The sequence below is a fragment of the Sipha flava genome, unplaced genomic scaffold (assembly GCF_003268045.1).
Source record: "Sipha flava isolate LNK unplaced genomic scaffold, YSA_version1 89_pilon_pilon, whole genome shotgun sequence".
Lineage (NCBI taxonomy): Eukaryota > Metazoa > Arthropoda > Insecta > Hemiptera > Aphididae > Sipha > Sipha flava.
In genome coordinates, this window is record NW_020273631.1 from 222617 (window position 1) to 240321 (window position 17705).

General features: G+C 27.1%; 1 protein-coding gene across 6 annotated transcripts; it reads left to right on the forward strand.

The window, feature by feature from the left end:
* The first annotated feature begins 157 nt into the window (after positions 1-157).
* On the forward strand, positions 158-13234 carry LOC112693633 (mitogen-activated protein kinase kinase kinase 15). 6 transcript variants are annotated; one of them, XM_025568789.1, is made up of 23 exons: positions 158-349; positions 601-773; positions 845-1039; positions 1121-1290; positions 1387-1555; positions 2095-2204; positions 2288-2571; positions 2836-2995; positions 3072-3231; positions 3300-3469; positions 3532-3715; positions 4687-4823; positions 4894-5021; positions 5083-5387; positions 5469-5704; positions 5852-6001; positions 7055-7144; positions 8250-8646; positions 9452-9557; positions 10725-10938; positions 11883-12138; positions 12475-12551; positions 12951-13234. In XM_025568789.1, exons 1-23 carry the CDS (start codon positions 277-279, stop codon positions 13105-13107), a joined length of 4101 nt encoding a protein of 1366 aa, XP_025424574.1. In that variant the 5' UTR covers positions 158-276; the 3' UTR covers positions 13108-13234. The 6 variants fall into 6 exon arrangements, with proteins under 6 accessions (XP_025424574.1, XP_025424576.1, XP_025424575.1 ...); XM_025568791.1 differs by lacking the exon at positions 7055-7144; XM_025568790.1 differs by lacking the exon at positions 158-349 and having other exon boundaries at positions 11883-12139; positions 12476-12551.
* The last annotated feature ends 4471 nt before the right edge of the window (positions 13235-17705 follow it).

The following is a 17705-nucleotide window of genomic DNA, read 5'->3' on the forward strand; positions in this document are numbered from 1 at the left end:
TATTCTAGGTATTAAAATAGGTAGTACCTATTTTAAATTTTTTATTTATTTATTTTTATTGAACCGTATATTTGGCAACATTGGGAACCTTGAAACTACTTGAAATGTTTGTCCCAAAGTTTTATCAAATATGTTTCTAATCAATATAAAAATAATATAACAGTAAGAGATATATTTTTTAAACAGTACAATTTTTTTTTTGAAAAGTTATTTTTAAATAATATTGTATTTGAAATTGTTAATTTTGTTATTGCATAGCATTAACCAAATTATCAAATGATCGAATGTGTTCATGAAAGAAAGAATAATATGTTTGGCTCTAGTAGTAAACTAGATGTTGAACTTGCTGGTAAGATTTATGTATTGCTATAATAACAAACTATCTGTGGAATTAATAAGTATTATCATAAATATTTTAAGTGAAATACATATAGGTGCCTAGCCCTTATTTCGATAAAATATTATTGACTCAAGTTCGATTATTATTCTTATTTACAAATTACACCCACATATGTGTGAATATGATTTAGTTATTATTTCCAAACTGTGTGTTTATTGTACTGTTAACATTATTTAATACATTTCTTTTTTTAATTTTAGGCAACCTGGCACATAGTGCTAGCGTTAGCAGTGACATTTCAAACCGTACCAAAATGGATATAGTGTGTGTTATTGATGTGGTTCAGACTTGTAATTTGGCACATCGCAAAAGAGCTTTAGAAGAAGTTAAACAAGCTTCTATGATGGTTAACGCTAATTTGTTTATTGTTTCGGTATTATTGTTATTTTATACAACTTGTGCATTTGTATTTATTAAAATAAATGTATTTATTAATAAATTTAGTTTGAAAAATTAGACTTTGGAGAAACTGTTGAATTAGATACATTTTACAATGCAGATATAGCCATAGTTGATTTGTCAATACAGTTTCAACAGAGTTCGTTATTTTATCATTTGGGATTACGTGAAAGTTTTGGAATGAAACAAAATATTATGTTATTCAATGATCTTGATTCTGAAGTTACTCTACGACTTAAGGTATATATGTAAATATATAATATTTTTTGTATTTTATTAATTTTTAATTTTTATCAATTTTGTCATTCTAATATTTCTCAGTTATCATGTGGGTCATACACATTTGTATCATATAAATTAGCTGAATGTGGTACTTGCCTTACAACAAATACTTCATTTGAAGATAAGAATGGTACGACTACTTTTGAACCTAGAGTACCAATTACAGTAAAATTAAAAAAGCTGTTAAAAGATGTTGAGATTCAAACCAAGTATGGATAAAATAATCTTAGGAACTAAAATAAAATCTTTGTTATTATATCTGTTAATGTTTAGTAAAATTAATAATGTTTTCTGGTTTGATTTAGAGTTCATATTAAAGAAAAATTTTTATCAGATTTAAGGAAAGCAAGAGAAAGTTATACTGGTGAAGAGTTACGTAATAAATTGTTAATAATGAGGAAACGACTAGATGATCCACATGTACTCTCTGGTGATGTAGTTCTCAATATGTTAATATCTTTTAGAGATCTACAGGTAATCATGATTATTAGCATTATAAATTATTTATTCAGGGGCGTTGCCAGTAGGTAGGCCTGGTAGGCTTAGAGGCTAGAGAAAAACCAATAATTTTAGAAAGAGAAATGAGTGGACAGTTTATGGATAACCCATCAGCTGTTATTGACCAGTTTGCTGTTAAGAAGATTAGAATTTTTACTTTGAGAATAAATTAAAAATGCGTATATTAATTAATATTTATAATTGTATTTCATAAAACTCTCATATTTAGGTACTTAAATAAAAGTTGCATCTTTTGAAAGTATCTATTCATTTTTTCGTTCAATTTGTTTTAAGTTATTTATTATTTAATTATTTATAAGAATTGACAAATAAATAAGAATCACTGACAACTTTGAAATTATGGTAGGCTAATAAAAAAAAAAATCGGAAAAATTCCCATTCCCGTCGGTGAGTAGAAGTTTTATAGTGGGCCTACCCAAAAAAAAATATCCTAGCTACGCCCTTGTATTTATTATGACTTATTGACTAACATTTTAATATCTGTTATGTTATAGGACTATGATGCAATGGTTCAACTTGTTGAAGATATACAAACTATTCCAAACAAAAAAAATTATATACAAACTCCAGCTTTGCGTTTTTTATACCCTTTTGCTTTGAATAGGTTACCATAATTTGTTTTTTTTGTTTTTAGTAAATTTAATTATTTATTTTTCTTATTTGTGTTTTGTACATTTTAAATTTCAGACGAAATAAACCAGGGGACCGAGAAAAAGCATTAGAGGTCATTGAACTAGCATTAGAAAAAAAAGAAAATCATATACCTGATATGGTCTGCTTATGTGGTCGCATTTACAAAGACAAATTTGTAGAATCGTTGTATGAAGATAAATCTGCTCTTCAACATGCTATCCATTGGTATCGAAAAGGATTTGAAGTGCAACCAAATGAATATGCTGGAATAAATTTAGCCACATTGTTAGTAATTGCTGGGAATGAATTTTCCAAGTCTGAAGAACTTCGACACATTGGTATGCACTATACTATGGTAACAAACTCAATATTTTGATTAAATTTAATTAAATATATAAAAATAAATAAATACTTATCCTGGAGTATTATTATATTTGTGATGTACGACTAGTTTTTAATTAAAAATTCATAATCAGGTATATACAAAGTCAATATATATTTATTTATTTTTTTATTTTATTATATTATATTATTATTTTATTTATTTTATTATGAATTTAATTATATGATAAATTATTTTAGTTAGTGTAATTTTTTGATAGGTATGGTTTTAAACAATTTGATTGGTAAAAAAGGAAGTTTACCATCTCTTAAAGAGTACTGGGATGTAGCTACATTTTTTGAAATCAGTGTACTAGCTGGAAACTATAGTAAAGCAATCCAAGCTGCTGAATGTATGTTTAAATTAAAACCTCCCAATTGGTTAGTTTTTATATAGTTTCACTCTGTATTTTATGCTATATTTAAGATTGTGTCATCACTTTTATTATTTTCATAGGTACTTAAATTCAACTGTGGGAAATATTTTATTAATTAGCAAATTTAAAAAAAAAAGTGAAGAAATTGAAAGTACAGCAGAAGAACAAATTTTTGGTTTTTGGATGGATTATTTTATAGAAGCTACTAAAACTGAAATTGATGATAGTATTCGTTTTCCTGTTAGTACAATTTGTTATAATTGTATATAAATGTATTGTTGATTTTAAAAATAATTTTATATTTTCAGATATTAATTTTAGAACCATCAAAAGTATTTATGCCTAGTTACGTTAATGTGAATTTAGGTGCTGAAGAAAAATCTATTCACGTTTGGAATTTATGTGTATTTTGTATGAAAAAAATGTGTAAACAAGCACATGATTGGCTGTTTGTTGCTAGTATGATCAGAGGTGTTAGGTATATTTTTTTAGTTATTAATATATTATGTTTTATTTATATTCTTTTTTTTTTTTTTTTAGTTTATATAAAAGAGATGAACGTTGTTTATTTTTATATGTGCATGAAAATTCTGATGATTTTCAAATGTTTTTTCCTTCATCTCAATATCGTCAAAGGTTTTATGATCTCATTATAAAATTGACTGAAGGGGAAGAAGGAATGATGACTAATTTAGAAGAAGATTCAATAGGAGACCAAGTCAATGTAATTTTTTTTGCTGTTCATTATTTATTTTTTTCTTTAGTATTCAATCCTGAGATTGATTTGTAGCAATTCTCCACTCTTCCATATTACTTGCCTTCCTCTTTGTCTCTTTATAAGAAGTACACCCTTGGTCCTCTATTATTTGTTGCATATATTCCATTTGTGGTCTTCCCCTAGCATTTTTTCCTTCCGCGCAGCCTTCTATGATTAATCCTAGCAATCCACCATGTCTCAATACATGTCCAATCCATTCATTTCTCCTTTTCTTGATACTACTCCATAAAGTTCTTCTCACGGACATTCTTTCTAATACTTCCTCGTTTGATACCAGGTCCGTCCAACTTATTTTAAGCATTCTTCTAAAACACCACATCTCGAAAGCTTCTATCCTTCTCCGCTCTGCTTTGGAAATCGTCCACGTTTCGCTGCCTTACAGCATTATACTCCATAGGTATGTCATTAGAAGATTTATTCTGGTGCGTACGCTAGTACTTTTTGAAGTAAATAGTCCTCTTTTTTTGTTAAATGCTAACTTAGCTTGGCATATTCGCTTAACTATTTCTTTTTTACTTCTACCATCTTTACTTATTATGCTTCCCAAATATACGAACTCTTCTACTCGCTTAATTTCTTGGTTATTTTGCAGGTGTATTCTTGTCGTAATATTATTGTTCCTGCTGCATACGAGAACTTTGGTCTTTTGTGCATTTATTTTCATGCTCAGTTCATTGAGCAGAGTTTCTTCCATACATCTCAGCATCCTTTGTAATTCTTCTTAATTTTCCGCTATGACTGCTATATCATCTACAAACCGTAGCATATCAATTTTCCTGCCATTTATCTTTATACCCAATTGTATTTTCTCTCTTATTATGTCAATTTATTTATGTCAATTTCTCTCTTATAATTGTCATTATTTATTTATGTTAAATGTATATATTGAAATTTTACTAATTTTAATTTTTTTTTAGTTTGAGTATGAGTTTGATGATTCAAAGAAAAAAATTATTCTTGGTAAAGGAACATATGGTATTGTATATGCAGCTCGTGATCTTAACACACAAGTTCGAATTGCCGTCAAGGAAATACCAGAAAGAAATTTAGGAGGGTATTGATTATTTTATTTTCTTTATGTAGTTTTTAATTTATTATATTCTCATTTATATAAAATGTTGAAGGTATGTTCAACCATTGCACGAAGAAATAAAACTTCATTCGCAATTATATCATCGAAATATTGTACGATATTTAGGATCAATATCAGAAGATGGTTTTTTTAAAATATTTATGGAACAAGTACCAGGAGGTTAATTTTTATTTATATAGTTTGTATAATAAATATTTAATGATAATTTTTCTATTTTCAGGAAGCCTTTCTGCCTTGCTACGATCAAAGTGGGGTCCCTTAAAAGAAAATGAGTCAACTATTTCATATTATACTAAACAAATTCTAGAAGGATTAAAATACTTACATGATCAAAAAATTGTACATCGTGATATAAAAGGTGATAATGTTCTGGTTAATACTTACAGTGGTGTAGTAAAAATATCTGATTTTGGGACTTCTAAACGTCTTACTGGATTGTGTCCCAGTACAGGAACTTTTACGGGCACATTACAGTATATGGCTCCTGAAGTCATTGATAAAGGACAAAGAGAATATGGTGCTCCAGTATGTTTGATTTTTTGAAAAATAGTATTAAAACTAAAATTAATTTGCATATAATATTTAATTTTTTTTTTTTTTTTATAGGCCGACATATGGTCATTAGGGTGTACAGTTGTAGAAATGGCAACTGGTAAGCCACCCTTTATAGAACTTGGATCAGCAGAAGCAGCTGTTTTCAAAGTTGGTTATTATAAAATGCATCCAGAAATACCAATTGAACTTAGTGAGCGAGCTAAAACTTTTATTCGTCGTTGTTTTGTTCCTGAACCAGATCAACGAGCTACAGCTGCTGATTTATTAGAAGATTCATTTATGTCTGAGTATGCTTACAAAATTAATATAAATACTAAAATATGTAATTAATAACCTGTACAAATTTTTGATTCCTCAAATTATTAAAAAATAGTATAATTAAATTAAAATCAAGTAAATAATATGTTAATATTTTTATTGTTGTATTATTTTAGAAAGAAGAAAACTTCCAAGGCTTTAATTGCTCCTCTTGAATTTAATCGTAGCGTTTCTGTGCCAGTTGAGAAAAATTTAAAATCTAATCAAGTGTCTGTTGATCAAGAAAATAATGAAAATCCTAGCAAACGAGTATTGAAAGAAGACAGGTAAATCAATTAAATTATTTGTGTTTAATCCTCTGTAATGCAGTCCAACTTTGATTATTTTAATACTAAATGATTAATATTCTAAAATTATTTTGAAGGTTGAGGCAATTTGTTTTAAGCATGTTTTTTTTTTTATATATAATTTTCTAATTGATTTTATTTAAATATTTAATTTTGAATTATTATTAATTCTTTAATACCAAGTATTTATTTACAAATAATTATAAAAAAATATAAATAGAAACTACCTGTTACTAAAACTTAAGTAACCTATTAGTTGTTTTATTTAAATAATTGAAAACTAAAAATACAAGTTCTTTTCAGATTAGGATTTTATCCAAGACTTAATTTGAAAATAACAACTTCAAAAGTTTAATATATTTCATTTATATCAAAAATATTTTTTAGGTTTATGGTTATTGTTAATTTTGTGTTGTGTTGACAAATTTTTAGCTAAAGTTAAATTAACTTAATTTGAATTGTGAGGTAATTATATTTTTTCTCTTAAAGTAATTATATTAAAAAACAAAGTTTTTCAAAAAACCAATTAAATTATATCATGAATATTGTTATGAGCATTAATTATTTGTTTATTTAAAGTTTATAAGTTTATTTAAAACTTAAATGTTTGGTGATTTTTTTTAATGTGTATTTTTAATGTAATTTTAGGCACTGTTTATCTTCGTTGATCCATTCAAAATCATTTAAAAATGATAGTTTTTATAATTGTATTTACTTTAAAATAGCAAATTTTTTATGTAAACATGAATTTATTTTCTATGTTAGCTAATGTTTATAATCCAAAAATTATAATAATAATATTTATAATAATAATTATTTAAACATGTATAAAAATTACATATCTTTTTTGCACTGATTCTAATGAAATTATTAAAAATCTATTCCTAATTGGCCAGCATAAAAAACTCATATTTTTTAAATTTTGCATTTTATAACATTGCTAATGAAAAATGCAATAAAAAATGCTTCAGATTTATGCTACTAATGTGTTACTTAGTGAGGGCGCTTACATTGGAATGTATTTGTATACAGCTGGTTAACTAAATCCCAACCCGAAAAGATCAAACAAAACCAGTTCCTTTCTTCTACCAGCTTACCAAATATGCAGCACTCTAGCAACAGGTATATTTTTCATTTGTTGATGAATAAACAAATGTTATGCTATTGTTTACAATATAATAAAGTTTACAATTTTACATACTAGGTGTCTCATCTTGTTAATTCATGTTTTTATCAGTCTTTCAGAAATTATTAATCTGTTATTATTTTATAATTTCATTGTTGTATCTCTCTTTATTTGTTAAAAGAGTATCGATTTTATGTTATTAAATAGTTTTTTACTTATAATTTAAATTTTACTGAAATAATATTTAAATGTTAATTTTTTTTTTATTAATTTTACACCTATTCAGCTGTTATTAGAGGTTTATTGGCTATTATAATTTAAAGTTTAAACAGACTAGACTAATATGAGATTATTATACAATGAAGAGACACTATTATTGTTGAATTTAAATTTTAAATAATTGGAATTTATGTAACCAATTGTTATTTAAATGTGTATGGTATCAGTCACCAGTACACGTTAAAATGTTAAAAAATAATGTCTTTATGAAATCAAGCAAAAAATTTTAAATATATTAACTAATAATGTTTTAATAAATAAGGGAATGCAATAAAACCACACTGGTTTACACTAACTATGAAAAAAATAGAATAACAATACAGTGATAATTTGTATAACTTCAATAATTAAAAAAGTAAAACTATATTACAAGCAACTATGTGTATTCAAGTATTGAATTAAAATACATGACAAATTTAGTTTCTTATTATAAAATTCAGGGCTTGAAAGTTGTTGAGAAGTAAAATATTTTAATTTTTTTTTTTATAAAATTGATTTTCATGTTTTTTAAAAAAAATAATGTACAAATAATTTTTTTATGTCTTCAAATATCTAATATTTTCTAATTAATCTAAGAATTTTGAATACCAAATAATGTATTTTTTTTGCTTAAAATATTTTATATTATCATTTATATGGTTCATACAAATTGTATTTATCTTTAGGTAAAATCTTGTATCCGCTGTTGTTTACTGAAGTGTTTGATGTGACACCTCGTATAAGACCATAGACTGTGTATATAGTGTTACAACTAACATCATGTTATAATATGGAAAATTACCATGTGCGATTGGTTGTTCTTTTTTTTTTTTTTCTGTTTAGTTTTGAACGGCAAAAATACAATAGACGGCAGTCATCTGGAACACTATTATCTCCCGAGATCGACATGGGCACAGCAGGCAGTTCTGCAGAAGCGGAACATGATGGATTTTACATGCTGAAAAAGGACTCCCAGCGAAGGACCACATTGGCTAGGGTATTGGCTAACGACCGTTGCACATTGTGCAAAGTTTGGTTACAGTTTATAAGTCGAGAATTCAGTCAACCCATGTTGACAAATGAACACTTGGAGATGTTGATGGAAGGTCTTCGGGTTTACATAGCAGATCAAAAAAGATCAGCTGTCGAACGTACCATCAACAGTCTGAAAGAGAATTTGAATTTTGACTCGGACGCTGTACATCAATTGCATTTCTCGTTGTACTTCTTTCAGGACGCTGTAAGATATTGACTATATAAATATTTTGTTATTATTTCCTAGTTTCTAAATAAGTTAGTTACAAACGTAACTAAGTTTTCAAAGTTTAAGTTAAAAGGTGGTTGAGTTCCAATTACTAATTTAAGTTACAAAGTGTGGTAAGGTCTTATAGTATAAGACCTTATATTATAAGAACTTACCACACTCTGTAACTTATATATTTTTTATTACATATTCATATTACAAATTGATTGTTCATATTTATTTTTTTGTTCAATTATATATTACAATTACATATAGAATAGGACTAAATTATAGCAATACTTTTCCCCTATAATGTATTTTCCATTAATAATGAACAGTTTTAGAATAATATTTATGGTTGATTCTGGATCATGTACTAATATCAGAGAAATATATTTGCAAAACATACATAAAATTGTTTTGATTGATCTTCATATAGGATATGGTGAGCTGTTGGAGCTCAAGTCCACAAGCTATTCCTTTAATCATTAAGCCTTAGTTTAGTTATAGCCTAGTTAAGTCTTACAGGAGTGTACCCAGGAATTTTTTATGGGGGGGGGTCCAACATTTTTATTTTATCTGATAATGGGAAATTAAAATATACTATATACTATTATTATACTATTTTCTATTAAATCGTTGAGTATATAGAAATTTCAATGGATGAGGTCCGTACTCGAAAACCCCCCCTTGGGTATGCCCTTGAAGTCTTAATTAAAACCATGAAAAATTTCCTTTCACGGTACTGTAGAATACTTGTTCATTCCATATAGACTATAGTTCATGTTTTATATTATTTCAGGCCAAATCTGTACTACGGCTGCATAACATAAAGCCTCACTGGATGTTTGCACTTGACAACTTGGTGCACAGTGCAGTGCAAGCAGCTATAGCTGTCCTCAAACCTGGTAAATATATCTGTCTTATAATAGCTATCATCTATCTCAGAACTCATATCTAAGCTATATTATATTAATTAATAATATCATATTTTACTTAGAATTGTTTTATATGTTATCTTTACCATTTTCTCAGGGTCAATTGGTTTTTTGTAACTATCATATAAAGCATTTTAACAATACATGGACATAAAACCAGTTATAATCATTTTCTGTTTATTAAATTATTTCCGTTATATATGAGTACATACTTTTATCTTTCAAAGTAATTTTCCTTAATTTGATAAATTCTACAGTTCGATGTTTTCTTTAAAGAGTTTTGGAATGTATGTATTAGTGGCGTATATAGTGGAACCAACTTGGAGTTCAAATCTGGCCATGGCCAGACCATATTTTTAGAGTAGTGTGTGCTCCCGTGGTGGATTAGTATATGAGTAATAAGCTAATTAATTGAATTACCTATGAATTATAATAATATCTATTTAATAATTATTATTTAAGACGTACCTATAAGCTATCATAAATGTAAATAGGTTAAATATTTTTGGGAATTGCTAACCTCATAAAATACGTCCTTGAGTGGGATGAATTGTTAGTTGTGGCTTTTGACTAGACCATTCAACATTTTGTTCGGCGCCACTAGGCGTATACAAAGGCACGGTTCTAGAGTACCTCTGCCCCTCAAAACATTTTTTTTTTTATTGTCAATATTACATTTTGGTTTCTAACTTGCTAGTGGTTTTTTAACCTTTTATTCTGGGGGGGTCAAAACCCGGGGGACCCCCACCGTAAATACGCCACTGAACTGCTTATCCGATATAATTTCATTGGTGTAATTATCGTTCAAATCATAGCTAAGATAATTTAATTTATTTAGTCATGATGGTTTGAACTATAGAGTAACAAATGTTTACATAGTAGATGACTAATAATAATCTACTATGCAAATATTCACATTAGTTATTAATGTGAATAATTGGATGTAGAGTTAGTGGATGGGGACCTATGTTCGGCTTTTGTGAAAAACACTAAGCGAACTGAAATCTTGCGTAAGTTACTGGTACTGGGTAAATAATACATGTATAATGGGTATATTATTTATTGTATTTGTGTTCATACCTTGTGACGTGCAATATTACTCATGGTGCAAGAATATAAATTGTTATTTTCCTTTAGAATTCGAAGATAATCTTCCGTCCAAGGAAACCAAACCGGACGGTAGTATATCCTCCGCCATAACGGATGACACGAAAAACAGTTCACCGTCATTCGGTTCGTCGGTGAAATCGCAGAAAACGGACGACAGCTACTTGGAGAGTGAGAGCCCTCCTTCAAAGGGTAGACACGAGTTATACAAGCGCACGCTAATGCTTCAGGCCGAAAACCACAAGTACGTCAGTTTTTACGTTCCGTGTTTATTCGCCATTGTAGTAGATATTTATTGTTGTATTGGTATTGCCAGTTAAATATTTTGTTCCTATTAATATGTAATTCCAAAAATAATATTTGTGTTTTTTTAACATAGCTTACATGGTATATCCAAGGTTTGTATTGAATATATATATAATATAATTGTATAATATTCACGTTAAGTACAAATCACGCTGTATGTACTTTCTACTAATGTGCATTCGGGCATTTCAGAAGCAGTGACAAAATATTTTAGCTTTATGCTTGGTTTATACGGTGCTTAGTAATTGTCATTATTACTAGTCTGTATACTAGTCACTCGTACTAAGCTTACTACGTCCACACGTAGTTGTTATTTGTTTACTTTACGAAATGTATTGTGCATGTTATAAAATATGCGTTTATAGCATTTACTACAGTTTAAAAAACAAAATATGAACCCAACCTAACAAGGTATTCCATGATTTCGTCTACGGGTCGATTGCGACTATCGTAATTCGGTATTAAAGTATGCTTTTAACATATACCCTGAGGAAATATCGGTAACTAGATGCATTACCCGGCTTTGTACGGAACAGTCTTGGCTGGGAAATAGTTTTTAATGGATTATTACCTTTCATTATTTATAGCCTAATTTGATGTAACTTAATTATAAAACTAATATAATAATTGTACCAGTATGTTGTTTTCTTGCATGGATATACATTTGTTTTCGTTCGAGGAAAAATGTTTGAGCAGATTTTGTTTAAACAATTATGGGGGTTGAGAATCATATTAGGAGGCGTGCTCAGTACTTCCGCACGAATTCGCTTAAGATTTTAATCTATAGTGAACGTTCGTTGTTAAAGCAGTATGTTTTAAAATCATCTTGTACTTTAATAATTTATTTCCATATGCCTATGTAAATGAAAGAATATTTTTTAGATTACTAAGAGAAGTTTTGGAATGTCAAAAATCGTATAATAGTTTGCTGAAAAAAACACTCGAAGATCAAAAAGACCAAGTGGCTCTTTTTAAATCGGCAATTGAACACAATATCGCAATCTGTATCAATTGCTGCAAAGGCTGTCGCAATTACATCGATTTCGATTGCGAAAACGGTTCAGAAAACAACGACTGCGATAAAGATCTAATCGAATGGCTTCGCAATGTTGGCATAGACGAACATTCAATAAAAAAAAGTACGTCTGTCAAAATTCATATGCATATTTTGTTGTACTGTTTGTCTATGTGTGCTTACGTTTTATGCGGTATATCCAATGGCTGACCAGCAAACAAATTACAATCAAAACCAAATTTTTAAAAAAAATGTAATTTAAAAATAAAATAGGACCCTAAAGCAATTGGTCCTCCTGGTTATGCCACTGATATAACGATGTACTTATACATAGATTTTATAATAATGATTGATAAATAATTTATAATACAATTGATAATATTATAAAATTAATAGTGTATATACCACCTAACACCTTTGTACAGTAAGTACATAATATGTTGTATATTTGAATGACAGATCGTCTACGAACAGTTTTTGTTGGATCAAATACGACTAGATATTACAAGAGAAGATTTAAGAAGTCTCGGTTTAAAGTAAGTATTTCAAAATTATATTATTCAATAACCACTCCATTGAATGGGGTATCATATGGGGTCAATAAAAATTAAGTTTTATATAATTACAATGGTAGTTGGGGATTTTTGGAAGAAAAGGAAAATTCCATTAAATTAACTAAAGCTATTCGAATAAGTACATCGAAATTGTATGAATTAAAATAATCAATAATTTTAACTATATTTTTGAAAATAGTGGTGTAGTAACTGTTATTTGAGATCTTGTACTGTAGTTTCCAACGTCCTCTGTTCTCTAGTGTAAATATTATCTAAGTGCCTAGCAATAATATTTTTACTAGATAATTTGAAATTACTATCTAATTAATTTAAAATTTTATTTAATGTTAAAATTGTTTAATATTTATCTTTTGTTTTTAGACGAGGTGTGGAGTTAAGACTGTGGAAAGAAATTGAACGCTATAGGATAATGTCTGAAGAAACAATGCCGGTGGCAAACAATAATAATTATCCCCCTGAAGATCTGTTGCTCAATCGGACGAGCAGTCATAATATTATTAACAATAACTATGTATAGAAATTAATAATTATATGTGTATAATAAACTTACCGCATAGGTACTGTAGTTACCACCGTTTATTTACGTGAATTTTTTTTATGTATGTATAATTTATATACTATTTGCTAAGTGCCATGATTATGAAAATGTTATTTATTTATTTTATTAATAAAAATAATTGTATTATTTGTTATTTAAAATATTGATGAATTCAAACGCTTGATATCCAAATCGGAGAAAAAAATACTATAAAGCAGGGATGGGCAACTCAAAGTTACTAGAATGCCAATTTTTAGAAAATTAAAATCTAATGGGCCAGAGCGTAGAAAAAAAAATAAATGATCATTTAAAACATGAATTTTAATTAGCATTTATATACACGGAAATAATAAATTCAACACACACAACACGAATGATACGAATAAACTAATATTGTTAAATAGTGCGGTACAAACAGCTATGGTTGAAAGCTACCTATGCGTATACAATGTATAGGTACTAACGCTTCTCAACCTGTGGTACACGTACCACTAATGGTACACGTAAAGCGCATAGGTGGTACACAAAGGAAATCTCCCTTATACATAAAAAAAAAAAGAATGACTTCTAACTGATAATAATAAAGAAAAGTCCAAATTGTTTTGCGATGACGAATAGCTGTCAAGACTAGAGTAAATGGCTAATATATTTGACCGTTTGAATTTTCTAAATATAAGTCTGCAAGGCTCAAACACAAACGTATTATATACTAATGATAAATTTGGATTTATTTATTTCGTAAGTATCCAAGAATCATTTTTTCAATATTTGAGACACTAAACAAATTTTGAGAAGATAGTGAAATTCAGCCGAATTAAAATATAATTACAGACATTTCGGAACACCTATAATCACTAACATCTTATATTTACCACAATATTTCTCTGAGTGTAACTCAGAAATGAAACGGATCAAAAACCCTTATGTTATTTTAGTAAAAGAATCATTCATTAACCTAACCAGTGATTCTGCTTTAAAAACTACTTTCAAAACCAAAAAGATCTCAAATATTTGGCTGGATTTGTAAAAAGAATACTTAGCGTTATCATTGCAAGCTTTAAAATGTCTAATATTTTTTGTGCTAACATACATGTGCTAAAATAAATATTCTCACTTATTGTACACAAAAAATAAATATAGAAATAAAAACGTAAAAAGTGATTTTAAATTAAAAGTTACCAACATAGAGTTCAATATTGATCATAATTTACTCGAAGTAACACCAACCATCATTCAAGTAAACTATAATAATTATAATAAAAATAATAATGAAACATATAGGTAATTTTCTTTTTGTGCATTAAATACTTATAAGTATATAGTCTAGGGTTGCCATACGTCCCGGTTTGGCCGGGACAGTAACGATTTTGAGTATGGCGTCCCGGTGTCCCGATGATTTGTTACGGGAAAGCCAATTGTCCCGGAATGATTCTTTAATAATGTGTTTTTATTTTATTAAAGTCTAGTTCAAAAAACCATAATATTATTGTCATGATAAAATAAAATGTTGAATAATTGACTGACGAAATCTGTTTTTAATTATTCTCCCGACTAAGTGACTATTTTTTTTTTGTGGAATACGTTCTTCGTATTTTCGTTTCCACATAATAACATATAACAATATAACAATAATAGTTGTAGTTATCGCTAAAGGAATCGACCATTAATTAATATTTTGTCAGTTGTAATGAGCTAATCACATTAGTTTAGAACTGTAACGTAGAGTAGTAGAGTAGTCATACTATAAACAATGTTAATTTCAGACTTTCTATCCCGGAAGGGGACGTCGCAGTAGTAAATAATTAATATATAAATATATTTTTGCAATAATTGTATCTGTATAATTAAATGACCAATAAAAAGTTAGGTCATCGAAAAAAAAAATGAAAAAAAAAATTGTCCCGGTTTTCGTCAAATACAATATGGTAACCCTAATATAGTCATCATTTTTTAGTTCCAAGTAAAAAGTAAAATTCCATACATGTCAAAAAATATCATACATTTTCTATAAGCGAAAAAAAAAAGGTAATTATTGACCTAAATTGATATTTATTGAAATAGGGTGTAAGTTTAAATGGAAACTAAACGCTTCAGTACATACCAAATGATACGATGACCATTTTAGAAGTCTAAAAAAATTAAAATATGAGTAAATAGTTTAGGTATAGATATAACTAAATAAAGCGTAGCCTGGAGTATTATTATGTTTGTAATGTATGTATGACCGGTTTCAAATTAAAAAATTCATCATCAGGTAGAAGTTTACAAAGTCAATACAATTTGTGTACATCCAATTTTTTTCATTTATCCAAACTTACCAATTTAACGGTATTGAAATTAAAAAAATTGTTTAGACAAACATTTGGTAGGTATACTTATACTTACAAGGTATACTTATTACATTTCCTTTGTTTGCAAATTTTGTGAAAAGAGTAATACAAATTATAGATAAAAATAAAGGAATCACTAATGTCAAAAATGACGATATCTTTTACGGATTATAAATGCTTTTGTCCAACCACCAGCAATATAAAATGTATTATGTTATTATTGTTAAAATATAAATATATTATTTAATATATTATTATTTTAGTATATTATACAGGTATATTATTTTAATATTAATTTATAAAATTTACTTCTAAAACATTACAGCAAACCAAAAACAAACTTAGCATCCCGGTCATCAACCAGTGTATTTAAAAATCTCAAGATTAAAATTGATAAGAACATCCTCATCAATACAACCATTTGTTTCAGCACTATGGATACATTATACTAAATACATTTTTAGAAACCTATTTGTGATTGTTTCAATCACTTATTAAAATGTTTTAACAATAATTTAAGTCTTTAAATCGAGATGGTTTAACATTAGTCATATAATTTTTGATTATTTTATTTAAACCCTTGTTTATTCATAGGCTCATATATTTCCTAGTCATCGTTAATATGTTTAAGATTTATGAATAAGTTAACTATTAATGTTGATCAATAAAAAATTTTCTCTGAAACAAATATTGTCAATCGTAATCTTTAACTTCAAACTTATCTTTTCTCTATCAAACTTTTACACTTGACAAAAATCCAATTAGTAAGATAATACTGGTAGAAACGTGTTATTCAATTTATAAAATTATCTATTATGTAGTTCAGTGGATTCCAAACTGTGCACTTTCTAAGGACACCGTGGACTATCAATTCATAACAAATAGTTTAAAATGTATAGAATTTTTTTCGTAATAACTAATAAATAATAAAATAATAAAATATCTTCTATTGTATATTCGGACATTCTCATTTTAATCTTATAATATTTTTATGTAATAATTATAATAATAATAACAATCATTTGTATTTATTTTTTAAGTTTAAAAATTCATTAATTTATAATAAAATTAAATTTGAATATAATTAGTAAAATTGGTAATCAATGATTATTTTTTTGTTCTGTCTTTCATGCTATTCACAGCAGGGAACCGTGGCTAAATTGAGTCCAAAAAAAAAGGCAGCGCGAAAAAAGTTTGGGAACCGCTGATGTAGACTGTCTTATCAATTGGGTTAGAGTAGCAATACAATTCAAACATCTTGAAATGATTTCACAAAACAATATTTTTTTTTAAATATAATTATTTAGATACCTACAATGTAATTGTTTAAGTCAAGAATGAATACCAACAAAATTAGTAATAGGTATGTGGAGTGCACAAAAAAAATTACACTTAGAATGTTTAACAAATCTTAATTAATTATTATTTATAGTTAGTCAAGTAAACAGCACTAATAAAATATACAATTACGAATAAGAACCAACACTTAAAACAGAAATAATATATACATATATATAAAATGATAAGTAAATTTTCATTACAAAAAACAATTACATTAATGAATGCTTTAATTTATTATTAAAAATTAAAACTATAATTTATTGTTACACATTTAAATATAGCAAAACCATACAAACAACATGGTTATAAATAAAACACAAACTAAATTAATAAATAAAATATTACTGCTCGTAATAAAAGACTGCATTGTTTTTTATCATTTCCAATTTTTAAAATTTTTACAACTAATTTATTGGTTTTAAAAATATATAATATTTAAATATACTTGTTATAATAAATTAGCCTTCAAAATTGTACTTGTAATTATTGTGTGTCAAGTATATATAATATCACTCTATCAAAAATATAATTGTTTACTTATTGAACAAAATAATTTAATTATAAAAATACATTTTTTAATTTATATAATACAAAAATAATTACAAATATACAATAAATCAACACAGTTAAGTTTTTTACAATGTATACAAAAATAATTTTACCAATTTTTTATTAACATTTTTAACATTGAAATAGTAGCTTGTTTAAAATGTATGAAAATATTAAAAAATCTTGAAGAAATTTTTACAAAAACAATACGGTCAGTTAAAATAAATGGTCTATTTTTATATTATTTACTGAACTTTAGCATTATCAATATTATTTAATTATATAATTATTACATTATGTAAGTATTGTTTTATAAAAATGTAATTTAGATTAATTTGAAGATTTGTAAAATTACAA

Bases quoted from the DNA above. Each gene is read 5' to 3' on its own strand.
- LOC112693633 (XM_025568789.1), top strand. From the start codon at position 277: ATGATCGAATGTGTTCATGAAAGAAAGAATAATATGTTTGGCTCTAGT. The intron at 5,022-5,082 runs GTTAATTTTTAT...TTCTATTTTCAG, and splicing joins TATGGAACAAGTACCAGGAG to GAAGCCTTTCTGCCTTGCTA. The intron at 12,552-12,950 runs GTAAGTATTTCA...TTTTGTTTTTAG, and splicing joins TTAAGAAGTCTCGGTTTAAA to ACGAGGTGTGGAGTTAAGAC.